At 61.0% G+C, this 17,421-nt stretch overlaps 1 protein-coding gene across 1 annotated transcript in view; it reads right to left on the reverse strand.

Annotated features, from left to right (window-relative positions):
* Nucleotides 1–17,421, reverse strand: part of COL5A1 (collagen type V alpha 1 chain) — a 154,285-nt gene that overhangs the window by 63,686 nt on the left and 73,178 nt on the right. The window contains 8 exon segments of the mRNA XM_035723591.1: nt 1,934–1,987; nt 3,019–3,072; nt 3,941–3,994; nt 6,300–6,353; nt 6,692–6,745; nt 7,622–7,678; nt 8,904–8,996; nt 9,698–9,772. Coding sequence (XP_035579484.1) covers nt 1,934–1,987; nt 3,019–3,072; nt 3,941–3,994; nt 6,300–6,353; nt 6,692–6,745; nt 7,622–7,678; nt 8,904–8,996; nt 9,698–9,772 — 495 coding nt within the window.

Raw genomic sequence — 17,421 nt, forward strand, 5'->3', positions numbered from 1 at the left:
GGAGGGAAGGGGGAGGGAAGGGGGAAGGGAGGGAGGGAGGGAAGGGGGAGGGAGGGAGGGAGGGAAGGGGGGAGGGAGGGAGGGAGGGAAGGGGGAAGGGAGGGAGGGAGGGAGGGAGGGAAGGGGGAGGGAAGGGGGAAGGGAGGGAGGGAGGGAAGGGGGAGGGAAGGAGGGAGGGAAGGGGGGAGGGAGGGAGGGAGGGAAGGGGGAGGGAGGGAGGGAGGGAAGGGGGAGGGAGGGAGGGAGGGAAGGGGGGAGGGAGGGAGGGAGGGAAGGGGAAGGGAGGGAGGGAGGGAGGGAAGGGAGGAGGGAGGGAAGGGAGGGAAGGAGGGAGGGAAGGGGGAGGGAGGGAGGGAGGGAAGGGGAAGGGAGGGAGGGAGGGAGGGAAGGGAGGGAGGGAGGGAGGGAGGGAAGGGAGGGAGGGAGGGAAGGGGGAGGGAGGGAAGGGGAGATGGAGGGGGAGAGGAAGGGAGGAAGGGAGGGAGGGCGGGAAGGGGGAAGGGAGGGAGGCAGGGAAGGGGAAGGGAGGGAGGGAAGGGGGGAGGGAGGGAGGGAGGGAAGGGGGAGGGAGGGAGGGGGAGATGGAGGGGCAGGGTGAGGGAGGAGGAGAGGGATGAAGGTAAACGACAGGCAAGAACAAGCGTGCTAGAAGCTGGGGAGGAGAGGAGTCAGGGACATCACCAGATCCCCCGGGACAACCCCAAGGTAGCCTAACCTCTCTGCCAGGGCCCTAAACACAGCTGGGGGAGTAAACCAGGATGAGTCTTTCCCTCCCAGCTGGACAGGGAAATGCTGCCTAGACTCGACTGGTCCCAGGTCAGGAGCTGCTTGTCAACACCCCGCTTCTCTCCGACAACGAGCCGCTCCCTTCTCTCTTCCCCACACGTGCACGCACACAGCCAGGCCTGCACATCTGCACACGAACGTGCGCGGACACCTGGCACGCACGTGCGCACATGAAGTCACGCTCACCCTGTGCACGCACACACACGAGCACACCCAGCCCTGCACACGCATGTACACACACACGCACACACCTGCTCTGATTCAAGGAGCACAGACGTCCAGGAGGACCCTGTTGGCCTTTCTCAGGGCGCAGTGAACTGTGCTGGGGCCTAGACAGCAGAAGGTGCCCTGACAAAGCCCACCTGGGAGCTGCTGAGGACAGCAGCACAGCCGGGACCTGCCCCTCCGACACCCCACCCGCTCCCCTCACTCACAGGGCTTCTAAACCTTTTCCTAAAACACCCCTAACACCCCCAGACACAGTGTAAGTGACTGGGGTACATGGAGGCAGGGGCTTAAAAGCCCCCCACGTGCTTCTCTGTCGCAGGATAATGGTGCTTAGGTCTAACACTGAGCCCGCAGCCCCAGGAAAACACCTGACAAACACCGGGACTCTGTGGAGCCCTTGGGAGAGGCCCGGCTCCGGCCCAGCTCCGGCCCAGCTCCAGCCTCGGGCACAGCATCGTGCCCCGCTGCACGCTCCCGGCCCGCTGCCCCACCCCTGCTCCAGAGCCGGGACGGTCTGTCCCAGACTCTCCACCCCTCCCCCCATCCCCGGGCTCTGCCACCCACAGCCTCCGCCCGAACCATGGACGAGCAGAGACACTGAGCTCACGACCTCTCCCGACACCCCTCCTCCACGTGACCTGGGCACCTGCCTCCTGGAACTGGGGGCCCTCTCTCTGAGGCCGGTGGCAGGTGAAAGCCACTCCAGGATGCCACACAGCGTAGGACCAGGGGTCAAGCTAAATGTTTTCACCTGTTTTACCTCAGAAGTGGCTTGCAGGCTGTCCCCACCTCCTGTGGCTTCGCCCTCTACAAGCCCCCCGCCCCCAGCCCCGAGCCTGGCAGCCAAGCGCTCTGCTACCAGCGTTTCCCAGCTGTTTCCGGCCCAGACCCCCTGAGGGGCAGGCAGGCGGGCACGTACCCGTTCTCCGTCATCTCCTGGGGGTCCTGGCGGCCCAGAAGGACCAGGGTCACCCTAGGAAGTCAAGCAGGGTCTGCATTAGGCACCTGGGAGCAGCCACCCACGACTGTCCCGAATGCCCACCCGTCTTTCTGTGATTCCGACCCTGGAAGTCCCGAGCCCGCTCAAGATTCCCGGAGCCTCAGACGGCCGTTTGGCGAGCTGATGTCAGGAGGCAGGGCCGGGGACAAGTCCACGGACATGGGGCGCCCCGGGACACTGCAGCGGGGTCTTGGCCACACCCTGTCAGCTTCTGAGAGCACCCCAGCCCCACAGGGTCCCCCAAAAAAGGGCTGCCATCCTGCACAGCAAGTGTCCTGAGGGGGAGAGCTGGGCCACCTCCCACCCCTGGCAGCTTCAGGCCTTGCACACAGTCGGTGCTCAATATGTGCTCATGCATCCAACGGATGGGCCCTGACCTGGAGGCTGCCTTTATTCCAGCCTCCATGTCACAGTTGGAGAATGTGGACAACGCAGCTTTGGTAAATCACTGCGGCCATTTCTCAACACGCTGTGGGACGTGATGGATAACAGCCCCCCCCCCCCCGCCAACACAACGTGTGTGTGTGCTCGCGTATCCACACGTGCCCAAGTATAAAAGAGGCATCGTCTACTTCAAAGAGAACAGGTAAGGTAGAAAGTGTCCAGTGAGCGGCACGGGGCTGTCTCGTGGAGACCGCCTCCCACGGGAGGAGACACGGGGGCTGCCGGGCACAGCACGCACCCGCCCTCATCAGCTGCAGCCACGTGGGCTGTGCAAAGGGCCCTCGGCAGCTCGTGGTGCACCACCGATCAGACAGCGGGTTCCTCCAGGGAAGGCTCACCCTCGCCCTACTGAGCCCCTCGAGCACGGGGCCTTTCTGTGGGCTGACCTTCCACCAGCAAACGCATCACGTTGGCACTGGCTTTCACACCCCACACCTGCAAGTTTCTTTAGGGACCACCCGGGACTGGAGGGAACCCAGCCCCACGTGAGAGCACGAAGGCCTCAGGAGAAACAGAACCCATCAGGGCCTCTGCCGCGAGCGCTCAGACAGGACACTCACCCGGTGGCCCTTCTCCCCCGGCAGTCCGGCCAGGCCGTCGAAGCCGCGGTCACCCTGTAAGGGGACAGAGAGGCTGTTCAGACGCCGCACCGCACACAGCTCAGCCGCCCTGCCTCCGGCCATAGTTCGGGTGGCGTCTGTGAACCCAGGCCCCAGAAACCCCGTGCGCAGTGACCCCTGGCCTCCGCTAACCACACACCCCACTGCCTTGGGTCTATGTTCCTGGGCTCTTTTCCCTCAAACACCAACAAAGGCCAGAAACACAGAGGTGACTTTTGTCTTTAGGCCACAGACTCTGAGCCTCGTTGACAGCGCCGGCATGTGCGCCCATCTCGCTCACTGCTCCGCCCTCAGCGCCAAGCACAGCCCGGCACGCGTAGCTGCCCATACCCATCTGGCGCATGGGCCAACGCTGGGCTGCACGCACCCTGGCTCCCTGGCCACCCAGGTTGCCTCCTGGAGCCCAGGAGCAGAGCCCTGTCTCGTGGATGTGGCAAACCACGTGCGGTGAAGCCGAGAGTAGGCTAATTCAGGCTTAAGATACTTCTGTGGTTGGAAGAAGACCGTGGGCTACTGGGAGAGATTCAAGAAGCCCTTCTTCCCTCCATGCTGCTCCGGGGACCCGAGACCAGAGCCTCGCAGGAGCTCAGTGGGGAGCACCCGAGCTCATCCGCACCAGCTACTAGGTGAACGGATGTCCAAAACCTGGCAGGTGTGGTGACCCATTTTCTACCCACTCTGGATAACAGCAGCTCGTCCACATCACGGTGTGCTCACTGAAGGAGCGCGAACGTCATGAGTCATTACTTGCCATCAGAATTACATTCACCACATGACGGACATATTGGCCACATCACCAACATGATGACAGCGATCGCGGCCACAGTTCCGAGGACCCCAGGAGGCAGTGAGCATAGCCTACCTTGGGGCCAGTCTGTCCAGGCATCCCTCTTGCTCCGTCACTCCCAGCTCGGCCCTGGAACAGAGGAGGCAAGCTGTCACGGGGACCTGTGAGTGGTGGCTTCGGGTGAGGCCCAGCAGAGTTGCACAGCCCCACGTGGCCAGGCTGGTCCAGAGGACCCAGAGCCGGGGTCCTGGGGCTGCTGCACATCTCTCGACGTGGTTCACGTCTTTGTGGCCCTCATCATCTGAAATGCCGGATGGGGGTAGTGCCACCTGTCTCTGCGCCTGGGCTGGGACCATGCTGCAGGAGAGCCAACAGGCAGCTCCGTCTATCCACGGGACTGGGGGTCTGTGGGTCTGTGGCTCAGAGAGAGCGTGTCCCTGCATCAATACACAGCTCCCTTCCCTTCCACTGTTCAGAAGCCAGATGAAAGAATGGAGAGCCACAGACAGCAAGCGCCTAGGATCAGTCCAGTTGGCTACAAAGGAAACTGAGCCCCACAGTGGTGGCTGGTCTCACAAAAGCCACACAGCCGCCCACTGTAAGCACAACATTCCATCTGTTGAAGCCACTCCCCGGCCCATTACTTCCGGCTATTCCCAGGAAACTGCAAGGACAAGGCCACGGCCCCCACCCGACTGGCCACAGGGACGAAGGGCAGGCTCACCACAAAGGCCCCACGGTCGCCCCAGGAGAGCCCCGCCAGGCTTGAGGCCACCTGGACGGGAACAGGGGCAGACTCGGCCAGGTGCCGACTCGCTAACGAGCGATGTCAGCCAGCTGAGCGTGAAGGGCTAACCCAGAGCAGCGTCCTCTCTCCTCCCTGCGTCCGGCATGCAGCTGATCAAACAAGGCCGTCCCCGGGCCACTCACCGCCCGGCACAGAACATTTGGAAAGCGGCAGCTTTTGGCCTCAAAGTACAGGGGAGACAGAGCAGCAACAGAGAAGAAGCCGGGGATCTGGGTAGACCACAAGGAGACAGTCTGTCTCCCCGGGGTTCAAGGTTGCAAGGAGCTGCCAGGGATGAAAAGTCACCTCGGGAAAGGCGCCCAAGAGGCTCGGCTCCAGGGCAAAAGGCTGAAGCCTAACCAGGCGAACAGAGCAGCTGACAGGGGCCCCCCGCAGGCGTGCACACACTCAGAAATCATGGGAGATTCGTCAGAACCGCTCCCACGACCTCACGGCACGGCACCGCTCAGTGGGACAATCAGCCGCTCCCATGTTCGCAGCCCCACGCTCCGGCCCGGCTACGGGGCCTCCAGAGAAGCGGCAGACCAGCGCAGCCCACCCGGCCTCCCGCCGCCTCTCCTCCGGCACACCGTGCGCTCCGGGCGCCTGGGTGCTCTCACCGCGGGCCGTGGAACCCCGCCAGCCGCGGGAGGACCCGCTGTCCGCCTTCCCTGCCCTCCCAGGGACACTACGCGTTTACAGAGACTCACAGAAACCTTTAATGAAATACGATTTTTTCCGGAATCAGGTCCAAGATAAACCCCCGACTGTCTCCCAAGAATCACCGAATTCCGGCTTTGGTGGGCCGCGTAGAGGCATAGGTCTGACCCTGCATGGGGTCTGGATCCCCCACGCTTGGGGGACCCGCGTCCTGACGGCCACACAAGAGCCGTGCCCCCATCACTCCTGTTCAGGAACACTGTTAGCCCCCCGCCCCCAGAGGGGTCCTGTCCGTCCCACACACTTTCCAAGCAGAGTGGCCAGGTAGACCCAGGGAACAGCACCCCTCAGACAGGCTCACATCCAGAACTTTCTCTTCCCTCACTTGAAGCCTTCTCTGGCTGAAAAGACCCGCTCCTTAGCCATCTTTTTGGTGAGATGTGAGTTCATTAGGTTCTCCCTGGCTTGTCTGGATGGGGATCGTTCATTTATACCAACCTGTAAACGCACGTCCTATTCAGCAGCCATGGTCATATGGAAACAAACTCGTTTCATCCACTGGAAATGCCCCCCAGAGTCCCGAGGGCCCTGGACATCCACCGGGCCATTCCCCTACCCCAAACCGAGGCCATTTCTGGAGAAACAAGGCTACCCCAGGGAAAGAAGGCCCACCAATCACTTTGTCTTCTCCATGCTTGCTCCCAGAAGGCCTGGGAAGCTGCCTCAATTAAAAACGTTTACAAACTAAATGAATGTGCTCAGGACAGGGGCCAGGCCAGAAGAGGTGGGTGAGCTGCACCTGCCCCAGGACACTGAGCACCCGCTGGCTCAGCTCGCGCCCGGGGGAAGGGGATCCGGCCTTGAAAACAGTCACCCTTCGATGGGAGGGGAGTAGCCGGGCTTCGGGCCTCAAGCCCGGCACTGGGGACAGAGCAGCCTCCCTGCCCCCGCGTGACCCGGTTGTTGGCACTGACCCCCAAAACTCACCCTTCTTCCAGGCTTTCCAGACGGGCCAGGTGGGCCCTGCACACCTCGGGGTCCCTGTCCGGAAACAGAGAGGGCAAAGGGTCAGGCCGGATCCGTGTTTTTCAGAGGCAAAAGCAAAGCTTTGTCCCCGTGCTCATCCACCCAGCCGATGGTAGCTCAGGGCTGCAGCGGGCAGGGCACAGGATCTGCGGCCCTGAGTGAGGGCCCGACGGGGCCAGCTTGTCCCCCTGCACGGCACAGGTATTTCTGCTCTACGCCCAGCTGTGCACAAAGCCACAACTCCCACCAGCTTCCCTGAAGACATGCAGTGTCGGGTCCCCCATTCCAGCAGTCACCACCTCCGACACACTGGCGGTGCCCCTCCAAGCAGCAAGAGTGAGGTGCCTACGTACCTGAGGCCCCATGTCTCCCGGCTCGCCCTTCAGACCTCCACTCCCTGGAGGGCCCTAGAGAGACACGGTCTGGGTTAAGGAACTCTCATCAGACCCCGGGAAAGGGGTCGCCCCGTGGGGCAGGGCTCCCGCTGAGAATGAGCAGAGGAGTCCAGCCTGCCTGCCCTGGACAGAGCCCAAGGGACGATGAGTAACTTTCCAGTTATGTGGATGTCTTCTTCGTTTTGAACAAAATTCTGGACGGTGGGAGCCATGAAGCCCACACCATGTTTGTTTCTCTCTCCAGGGTGAGTGTGACTGGGGTCTGTCACAGCCCACAGCTCAGGGCAACGTGTGGGCATCCTCCAGGCCCATGACAAGGCAGGAGCCGCAGATGGACGGAGCAGCCCTGAGCCAGCACTGATGGGGCAGGTGCCGAAGGCAGACCCGGGCAGAGAGCCACGTCTGCCCCTCCCAGGGAACGGACTGGTGGGTGTTTAAATCCGCCATCTCCTTGCAAACTGCAAAGGCCGCCTGCACTCCCTGGGGATCCTGTCTGCCGGCCCTGAGTGCGCCTGGGCACACACCACACTCGGCTTGTGCAGCTGGGGAGGGCAGCACTAGAACGGCTGGGTCTGCCCCACCCAAGAGCTCTTGACCTTGGAAATGTGATTGTAAAGAATAAAGACAGCTGGAAAGAAAGGCAACCCAGGTCACGAGGCAAAATCATAGCCAGAGCAGGTATGGCAGGCCTCCCAGCCCCCGCGCCCCCACGGCCTCCCCCCAGGACCTGCCCAGGGACCCCGTACCCGCTGGGGTGCCGCTGATATATTAGTGGTTGAAAAGAGCTTAAAGGGTGCTCTCTCCGGGTGAGCTGGGAGCCAAAAGGGACTGACAAAGGACGCCCCAGCCCTCATCAGGCTCCCCCACTCTCCCCCACCAAGGACTCACCATGGGGCCGGGTCTCCCAGTAAGACCCATCGGGCCAGCCGGCCCCCGCAAGGCCAGCTGCAAGAGAAAACAGGGCAGGCTGAGGAACAGCTGGGGTACTGGTCCTAGCAGAGGAGGCTCCATCGGGCGGGAAAGGCCCAACAGGGCATGCCAAGGACAGGGGCCTCTGCAGGAGGGGGTCAGATGGCGCTCCAGAAACCCAGCACCGAGACTCCTCTGGGGCCTGTGAGCCAACCACGAATGGAGGGGGAACCGGGGGGGGGGGGGGGGCGCATGCCCCCCTTGTAGGGATAGGGTACCTGCTCCTTTCTCCCCAACCAGCGCCCCCTCCCACACCCCTCAGCTGTTACCCACCCTGCCCCGCCCAGAGCATGGCTCCCACCTGCCACAGCCCAGCTCAGCCCCCTTTCCTAAAGGATCTCTTCTGCTCCTATTCTGCAACCCAGTTTCCCGCCCCGGTCCCTGCACCATGCCATTTTCATTTTGGAAAAGATTTGTGCGCATTATAAAATCTTGTAAGCCCATCACCCATTTGGCTCCAATTAAAGCTCTCAGATTAAAAGGCCAGCCAGGCAGGCCCAGCCAATAAATCTAGCCGCAGGCAATGGGGTTTGTCACGCACTGCGTTGCATCACGCGGACAATTTATTCCATAGCAACAATTCAATACTCAAGCTGTCCTGTAATTATCCACGCGTTCTGATCATTAACATCACCTCTGCTGCACCAGAGCCACATAAATATTGCCCAAACAAGGGATTATTTAGCAGCTTCCTGAAATGCCCCATTAGAGGCGATGCTCCACTGAAGGATCACCCACCCCACCCACCCCACCGAACCGGGGTCTGCTCTTGTCACCTGCAATCAGCAATCTGGAGTGTCATCAATTAAAACCTCGGTTCACTAACCAGCTGATTTGCAGAGAGTGGAGCCGTCAGGAAGAAAGTCTCCTTGGGACCCCCAGGCCAGGCGAGGGGCTTTGGGGCTCACAGGGGCTCTCCCAGAGGCTCTATCTCAGTCCCACCCCCCCACAGGGAGCCCCTTCCAGGTCTGTCCATCCCCGGAGCCCCGCAGCGGACAGCAGACAGCCCTGCACGTCCGTATCCAGGAACCTGGACCCTCGGCATGGACAAGGGAACCCTGACACCCCTCCTGCCCCTTTCCCAGCGCTGGCCTGGGCCCCCAGCTAGACAAGGACAGGTACATGCCCCAGAGTGTCCTGATCCCCCAGGAGGCGAGCCCCCCTCCACTGCCCCTTCACCTGGGACACAGGCGCCACTTACCCGGGCCTGCTGCAGAATGGCTTGAGCCTGGGACTCCTGAGCCGACACCATGGGGCCTTTGGAGCCAGCGTCACCGCCCCCTCCGAAGCGGAACTGCGGGTGTAAGATGGGGGTCACCTGGGGTGCACTGATGCAGGTGCCCACCCTGGACCCCAGGGCCTCTCGGGTGACAGCGGAGCATGGGGGGCTCTGGTTGGGCAACGTCTGGCACCAGACCCTCCAGGGACACGCTGCCCCAGCCCCACCTGCCAGCTTCAGCCCTGGGGCCACCTGGAGACCTGGCCCAGGTCTAGGATGAACTTTCTGGCTTCTGTGGCACCTCACCCTGAGACCCCACAGCCCCTACCTATTGCAAGAAAAAGCCAAGGGCCCAGTGCAAAGGCCTGCATTGCGGAGGCCTAGCCAGGAAGCTGCTGGCTCCACACAGAGTCTCCCTGAGCTGTGCGCAGCCTCCCGGGCAGCACTGGGCCACCAGTCAGAAGCCTGAGGTCCAGGCCAGCATGCCACACAATGCCCTCCTGGGCCTGGGTTCCCAGTGAAGGAGATGGCACCACAAGGCCAAGGGCAGGTCAGGCACAAGGAGGAACCAGCTGGTGGCATGCCCACTTGGAGATCCCAGTGGAGACAGACAGATGCCCCTCAGCTTTCTTACAGAGAGCCATACTCCCTGCCCCTTGGATGGGCCAGAGTGACTCTGTGGCCAGGGGATGGATCCTCAGAGCCCAGGGCACCCTCTCCACCGCATTTTGAGCCCTGAGCCCTGGCCACCCACCCCCACAAATAAGGATACTCACAGGCAGCATGAGCATGGTTCCAGGAGGACCAGGCAGCCCATCAGCCCCAGGAAGGCCTGGGCGTCCAGGGGGACCCTGTGAACAGAGGGCCCAAGACAGCTGGGTCAGAATGCAACAGGGATGGAGCAGGGCTGTGTCCGGATGAGGAGGTCAGAGCTGCAGCCCGCGAGGAAATGCACAGAGCAGCAAGACCCCATGGCATGGAATGTTCCAGAAGCCAAGCGCAGGGAAGAGAGGGGCATTGGCTGTGGGCTGAGGATGAGGAAAGGCTTCTGGGGGGAAAGGGATAGGGAAGGGGGCTCTGAGCCAGACCTAGAGTGATTTGCAAGGGCAGACAGAGGTGGGAGCCTGCAATCCGGGGACACAGGTGACACTCTGGGAGGCGGGCAGCAGCCACCATCCAGGAACGTGCCCTCCGGGCCTGCACACCAGCAGGTGGGGCCACCCTGAGGCCACCCTCAGACCAAGGCCTGAGTCCTCCGTCCACCAGTGTGCTGCCGTTCGTGACCCGGTCCCCACCGACTCTGCGTGTGGTTGCTCGGACAGAAGGTAGTCGAAGCGTTTGCTTGCTGGGACAGATGTACAGGACGTCCACGGGACACAGACCCCTCTTGAGCGATTTCAGGAGCCTGTGCGTACACAGCCAACCCCGTGGTCTCCACAGACCTCGTTAATCTGGTCCCTAAGGCAGGTGCCGGACAGACACCTTCTACGGATTCTCTAGATGAACCCTGTCCCTTTCAGGACACTCTAGAAACATTAGACAAGTAGGACAGTGGATCTTCAAAAAAAACCTGTTCTATCAGCCCAGCTTCCTCACCAGTCCTGGTAGACTCCCACCCAGCCTGAGGTGCATGAAGTTTGTTTTGCGTCCAGAAGGAGGTTTGACTCCCTCTTCCTGACGGAAAGGGACCCCTGTCGGCCGCACCCCGGTACAACCGATGGGTGTTGGGTCCAGGGCTCTGCACCAGGCACGGCTGCATGCGGACAACAGCGCCCACACCACCAGAGCACGATGTTCCAGGCGGGCAAGGGACACCAATCCCCGGTTCCCAGCCAAGAAGACGGACACCTGCGGCTCTCCAGGAACTATCCCGAAGGACACGAACTGTCTGCCCCTGAACCCACACTTGCTCCTCTCTTCTCCTCTGCTTGTTTTACTGTCGACGTGGTCCCTGTTCCTGAGAGCTGTTGTAGAACGTGATTTGTACAAAGCGGGAAGGGGAAGCTCCCTCTCCTCCCCCGGAGTAGCCAGCACTGGCAGGGACGGCTGGCCGCAGGGACAGCGGCTCACGACGCAGAGTGCACCCGCGGGGGTGCGGGGCATGCATGCGGCTCGGGAGGTGCTGCTCCTTCTCCAGGAGGTCACCCCCTACAACACCGCCCTGCAATCTGCTCTTGCTCTTCGCTGGGCACCGCGGCCTATCCATGAGCTTAGTGGCCGTAGAGCTGCCCACGCGGGAGGGGGTCCTCATGGACTCCGCCTGTCTTCTAAGGGCACGCACCGTGGCGGTGGGTAGGCGGGCAGCTTTCTCAGGAAAGTCCCTGGAAGCAGACCCCCTGGGTCAAAGGTCTGCTAACAGATGTGGCTGAACTGCCCTTGCCTGCCATTTTGGGAAAAAATCCTCAGAAGACAAGAAGTGTATTTTAAAAAGAAAAAACTGAGAACAGCTCTGGCTACCCGGGGTCTCCTCTTGGAAATCTGGGATGCTGCTCACTGCTGAGCCTTGCACCTTGGAGTCGGTCCCAAATCAAACCGCAATTTAAGATGTAGGGTCCGCGTCTGCCAGGGACCTGACGCTGGTGTCTCCGTGGTGTGCATGCGCCTCGGTGGCACTGGAAGCCGGGGGCAGGCTGGGGGCGGCCCCTCGTCCACCTTCCCCTCCCCAAGACCCTCCCACCATGTCCTCCTTCCCTGCTCCTTCTGAGCCACAGTGCTGGGCCCGCAGCCTCACTAGGGCTGGGGAAGCTCTGGAACCAGAACGATGGAGGCAGAAGGTGTGTCCCAGCCCCGTGAATCCCCCCAGAGCTTTACAATGGGATGTAAGTGCCGCAGAGCCCCCAGCCCATGACGGCTTGTAAAACTGTCAGCAAACCTCTGCCAAGCGCCAAGGTCTGTAACCTAATGCCTCTGTCCCCGAGCTGGAGGGCAGGGCTACCTCCAAGCCAGCTCCCCACTTTTCAGGACACTGACCACAATGTGGCTCGCTCTGTTACACAGCCCACGTGGGACACCAAGGGCTGCCCCGGCAAGCTGATGGGGAGGTCGCGGGGACCCTACTCAGCTCCAGCTACTGGGTTAAAAGCAAAATAAGAAAGGTCACCTGTTCTGTATGACTTGGCCAGCTGGCCCCCAAATCAGTGTCCGAACTTGGTGGGAGAAAAGTGTTATGAAGCTCCTGCACCGCGGGGCTCTGGGCCACACCTCGACCAGGTCCAGAAACAAGGGGCCACCTCCGCATGAAGGAATTGCTGCTGTTAAGTGGGGGTGTCCTGAGGCCATGCTGGCCTCACTCTTGCCCCAAGATGAAGGCACAGGGCACTCAGATCCTTGGTGAAGCTGCAGATCCAGACCCAAAGCTGAGCCCGTGAGCCCTCAGCTCGGCACCCGGTGAGCCGCCCAACAGCAGCCCATGCTCCTGCTCCCAAAACAGGCAGCAAGGTGTCGGGGAGGGGCCCCCAAAGGCCAGAGGAGTCTTTATACTGAGATATTTTTGCCTGGCTCTTAGACCCAGAAAAGAAACCTGGCATGAATCCTCGAGATCCTCAGTGAGGGTGCTGCTTTTCCTTTCAAGGCCAGCTCCTGGGCAATTAGAGCTTGGGAGTGGCCAGCGATGCTCTCCGTGGGGTCAGGGGCTGGCCACATGTCCCGCTTACCCCACCTGCCCCCCGCCATCTCCGCCCCCCAGAACAGGAGCGGGCCCAGGTGGGACAGCCCGAGCCGTGCCCACAGAGGTTTTCCAAAGCCCTCGGTGGCTGCTGGAGCCAGACAGAGGGGCTAAGATGTGCCCAGGACTGTTTCTAATTTCGGCCTTGTCCCCTCTCGAGGAGCGCCCAGTAGGCTCCCTGATACGAGAGGGGGTCCTTCTGGCTTCCAGGGGGTTCCAGGGACTAACAAGAAGACTCAAGAGCCCGGCTCAGTGTTCAGCGATGTCTCACAGAGGGGGGATGACCAAGCCACAGAGAGGACGATGACCCACCACGCCCAGGGAAGGGCCATGCCCCCGTGGCTTGTGGGCACAGATCCACAGGTTTCCTTTCAAGACACTTCATGTCCAGAATGGAGACCCTTTCCCACAGGGGCGCCTCCCTCCCTGCAGAATCGGATGCACTTCGTACCCTCCGGGTGGGGGGAGCAGCAAGGGAGGCCCACAGCCGTCTGTCCGGGACCGTCCAGTGAGCTCCAGCACAGAGACGCCTGGCTGTGGGGGCACGTGAATAACCAACTGTGGGGGGGTTTGAATGGTGGCCCCATCAAAGCGGTCTGACTCAGGAGCACTCAGGGGGAGAACAGGTCCGCATGCGTGTCCCCAGGAGGCGGGGAGACAACAGAGAAACCAGGCTGCCCTGTGGGCCAGCAGAGCCATCACTAGAAATGGCGTCTGCGAAGCTAAGCGCTTCATACGATCAGTCCTCACTGGAATCTGCCGTCAGGGTGCCAGCGACCTGGCCTGTGTCCGTCCCCCTGGTGCTGGGCAAAAATCCAGCCAGCCAGCAGGGAATGCGGTGACAGGGTGGGGTGCCATCCCCAAGGTGGTGCTGGGGACTCCGCAGGCACCCGGGAAGCGCGCTTTCCTAGGGGAGGGGGGGTACTGATGGATGCTCTTTAAAACGTGGCTTACAAACCGTGTAAGGCACAGAAAATGTATTCAAGCAAAATCCCACGGGAAACCCCAACCCTTGAAACTTGAAGAGGTGGTCGGTGGGTGGGGGCTGAGACCCTCCCAAATGGGAGACGGGGCTGGCCAGGCGGCAGGACAGCCGTGTCCTTATCACGGACGGACAGGTGTGGCCTCCCTTGCCGCTCCCCCCCACCCCCGAGGGTACCAAACGCATCCGATTCTGCAGGGAGGGAGGGGCCCCTGTGGGAGAGGGCCTCCGGCCTGGACACGAAGCGTCTTGATAGGAAACATGCATGTTGAGTGGGCTTCGGGGAGGACTCAGCCCCGCGTGGGAGCTGGCAGCGCCCTCGGGACCCCCAGCTCTCTCGTCCTCGGTTTCCTTCTGAACACCCCAGAGGAGGGAGTGGGAGCCTCCCCACTGCATGCCAGGAGAGCCGGGCCACATCAGCCCCAGCCCTGCCTTGCCTCCCCCTGCTGCTTTCACAATTCCCCCCCACCCCTGCCTGCCTGGGCCTCCCCGTCTCTCACTAGGGGAAGGCGGATGGGGTGATGGCTCAGGCCCCTTCTCTACTGGGACACCGCCCAAGGGCAAGAACGGCTGGGGAGGAACTGGCAGCCATCCTGTTAGGAAGCCAGGCTCAGCCAGTCACGGTTAGATAAGAACTAATTAGTAACTGGTGTGCCTGGGTGGCTCAGGCAGTTAAGCGACCGACTCTTGGTTTTGGCCCAGGTCATGATCTCGGGGTTGTGAGACTGAGCCCCGCATCAGGCTCTGTGCTGAGCACAGAGTCTGCTTGTCCTTCCTCTGCCCCTCCCACTCATGGGCGCTCTCTCTCTCTCTCTCTCTCTCTCAAATAAATAAATAAACCTTAAAAAAAAAACTAATTAATAAGTAGTAATAGGAAAGGCTAGGGAATCCCAGGATGGGGGAACTGGGCTGGGGGGCGGGCAGGATGCTTCCAGATCACCCAGTGAAAACCTCCTACGTACAGACAAGCAAAGGAGGCCAAGCCAGAGAATGGGATCAGAATGTGCCGCCCCAAAATATGCCACTTTGCTGTAAGGACTATTTTGAGCTGAAGGCAACTGAGAATCAACAAAAGGCCTCTGCCCTTCCCTCCTCTGCCTAAAAAGAGAGCGTAAGTTTTCTTTCATGAGGATGGCATGAATTATCCCCCATCCCCATCTGTACCAGGGCAAGAAGAACAACCCCTATCCCTGGAGACAGGGAGCCAGCACGGAGGTAAGTCTGCGTAAGCAGACCTTACTAAAATGACCCTTACCTTCCATTAGTTCCCCCACAGATTTGCTAGCCACTTCACGATGTGTCGCCCTTGGCTGAAATGATACATAAGCACTCAAGTCTAGCTGCTTCTCTGAGTTTTCACTGCCTTTCTGTGATGCCCCTGTACACGTGAAACTTAAACTATTAATAAAAGTGCGTGCCTTTTCTCCTATTAACACACTCTCCTGTCAGTTTAATCTGCATGCCCCAATCACAAAACCTTAGAGGATGGAAAAAAATGTTTCCATTCCCTACAAAGGGATTCTGAGGTCTCCCTATTGGCAGGTGGCAGTGTAGGATCCTGACTCTGCCTCCAGGTTTCTTTGCCAGGTGAACAGCAGACATCCAGGAGAGCCGGGCATTGAGAGGATGCTGAGCTGTGAGCAGAGACATCTCCTTAGACAATGGTGGCTTCAGCAGGACCCGGAGGGGTGGGCAGGGCTCAGCTCCTGGAATCAGCTCCCACCTCCCCGCTTGGAAAGGCACTGGGGAGGCCAGCGGGCTGCAGGTTTCCCTCCAACCCCAGGGACAGCAGACTTTAGAGGAGTGGGTGTCTCTGCTGATCCCACGCCCAGCCCACAATCTCCTAGATCCTGGCTTGAATTTAAGAGACACCACTTACTCAAACCAACAATATTCCACTGTCAGGGGCCTTGGGTCCTCCAACAGAGCCGCCGGGTCCAGCTGCAGTGCACAAGGCCCCAGCTGACCACTCACCACCGGCCCCGAGCCAGGCTCAGCCCAAAAGCAGGGAGCAAGTGGGGAGGAGTCGGCCTCAGTGACAGTGCCCAGCACTGTGTGATGGGTGCACGGTGGACAGAGGGACGGACACTTGCAGCAACACCGAGGCTGACCGTGGTCTGTCCACATCGGTGCACGTTGTGGATAGCGTCCTCTCCTGCATCTAAGGGATAAGACAGCATCTGCCACGCCATGTGGTCCTCCCTCGCTGACATCTGGACTCGGTCATGCTCATGGGGCCCTCTCACGAGGATCCGTGGGGGCACCTGGCGTTCACCCCATCTCACACAGACCTTTGGGGACTGGGTCTCCGGAGCAGGCTGGGGTAGAGACGGCAGAGCTCAAGTGGTCTGGGGCTGGAGCCAGGGGCAGAGCAGCGGTTCCCACGTCTGGAGTCGTGACCGCGTGGCAGCGGGGAGGGGTCAGGAGGTGTGGAAGACCATCCCATAGTCCATGGAGAAAGACCCCCCCCTCCTCTGGGGCCCCAGGGCCACCAGCTATAGAGAAACAGCATGGCAGAGAGTGTTGTTTGATGCCCATCTGAGGGGTCCTGAGGTGGCCCAGCCACACAGAACGAGAAGCCCCTCCTTCGGCCACTGCTAACCCTAATCCACGCAGTCTGAAGTCCACCTCAGTGCTCACCTGCTCTGTGGGCGGGGCAGCCCGCCACCTGGCCCCAGCCCCGCTCCGAGGCCCCAGAGCCTGGCTGCCCGCCGCCGTGCTGCCTCGGAAGCAGACCCTAGCCGCTTTGCCACGTGACCAGACCCAGCCACCGGCCCCATCCACACACCCACCCAAACCATTAGGTCCATACTCTCTGGGCAGCGTGCCAGGTCCTGCGGATAAACGTCCATTAGGACACACACACACACACACACACACACACACACACACACCCTCCTAGTTTCTCCTGTCCACAACTTAGCCATCTGATGACTAACTCTTAATCTGATTGTGCTCACGTCGATATTCATTAGAGCCGCAGGAAAAATCAACACGGAGAAGAAACAAGCCGAGCTGGCCAGGAAGCCCCAAGGCTGCAGTACCCCAAAGCTCCACTAGGTGTCACAGCGAAATTGTGGCGTCCTGGGCTCAGCCCGCACTCTCCAGCAGCAACCCCGGGTGGGTCCCTCTGCCCCGGGGGGGATGCGTCCCCTTGACTGAGGGAACCCAGGATGAGTCCCTTTGACGGGGGGGGGGACAAGAAGGGTCCCTTTGACCTGGGGTCACATCCCTTTGACAGAGGGTACCCAGGAAGGGTTCCTTTGATGAGGGGACCTACGACAGGTCCCTTTGATGGTGGGGGGACCCCAAGATGGGTCCTTTTGACCTGGGGACACATTCCTTTGATCTGGGGACCTCAGACCCAGGGGGCAGGGAGTCCAGGGTGAGTCCCTTTGACTGGGAACCCGGGACAGGTCCCTACGACCGGAAGACCCTGGGATGGATCCCTTTGACCCAGAGCAAGCCCTCCCGTTCTGTTGCAGAAGGAAGATGGAGTGAGGGGGAAATCGAGGCCCCGGAAGCTCTCATACTGAGGAAGGATCGACGCAGATCCTAATCCCGGGTGCCGTGGAAAGCAGTTGTTACTGGGAGGCTAATGCAGGCCGCAGGGCCCTCTGGGAGCCAAGCACAGCAGTCTCCGTGGGGGCCTCGCAGATACCACCTGCCCCAGGCTCAGGGCCGCGAGGGGGTGCCGCTCCCCGGGTGTGCACACGGACACAAGGAGGAGGTGCTAGGAGAGAGAACGGGGCCGGGCGGTGTGGACCAGGAAGCTGACGCTCCAGCCGCCATCTGCACGTGTGAAGACACCAGCCGCAGAGCGGAAAGACACATGGACACCAGCGAGCTGAGCA

This window comes from Zalophus californianus, chromosome 13, assembly GCF_009762305.2.
Source record: "Zalophus californianus isolate mZalCal1 chromosome 13, mZalCal1.pri.v2, whole genome shotgun sequence".
Taxonomy (NCBI): Eukaryota; Metazoa; Chordata; class Mammalia; order Carnivora; family Otariidae; genus Zalophus; species Zalophus californianus.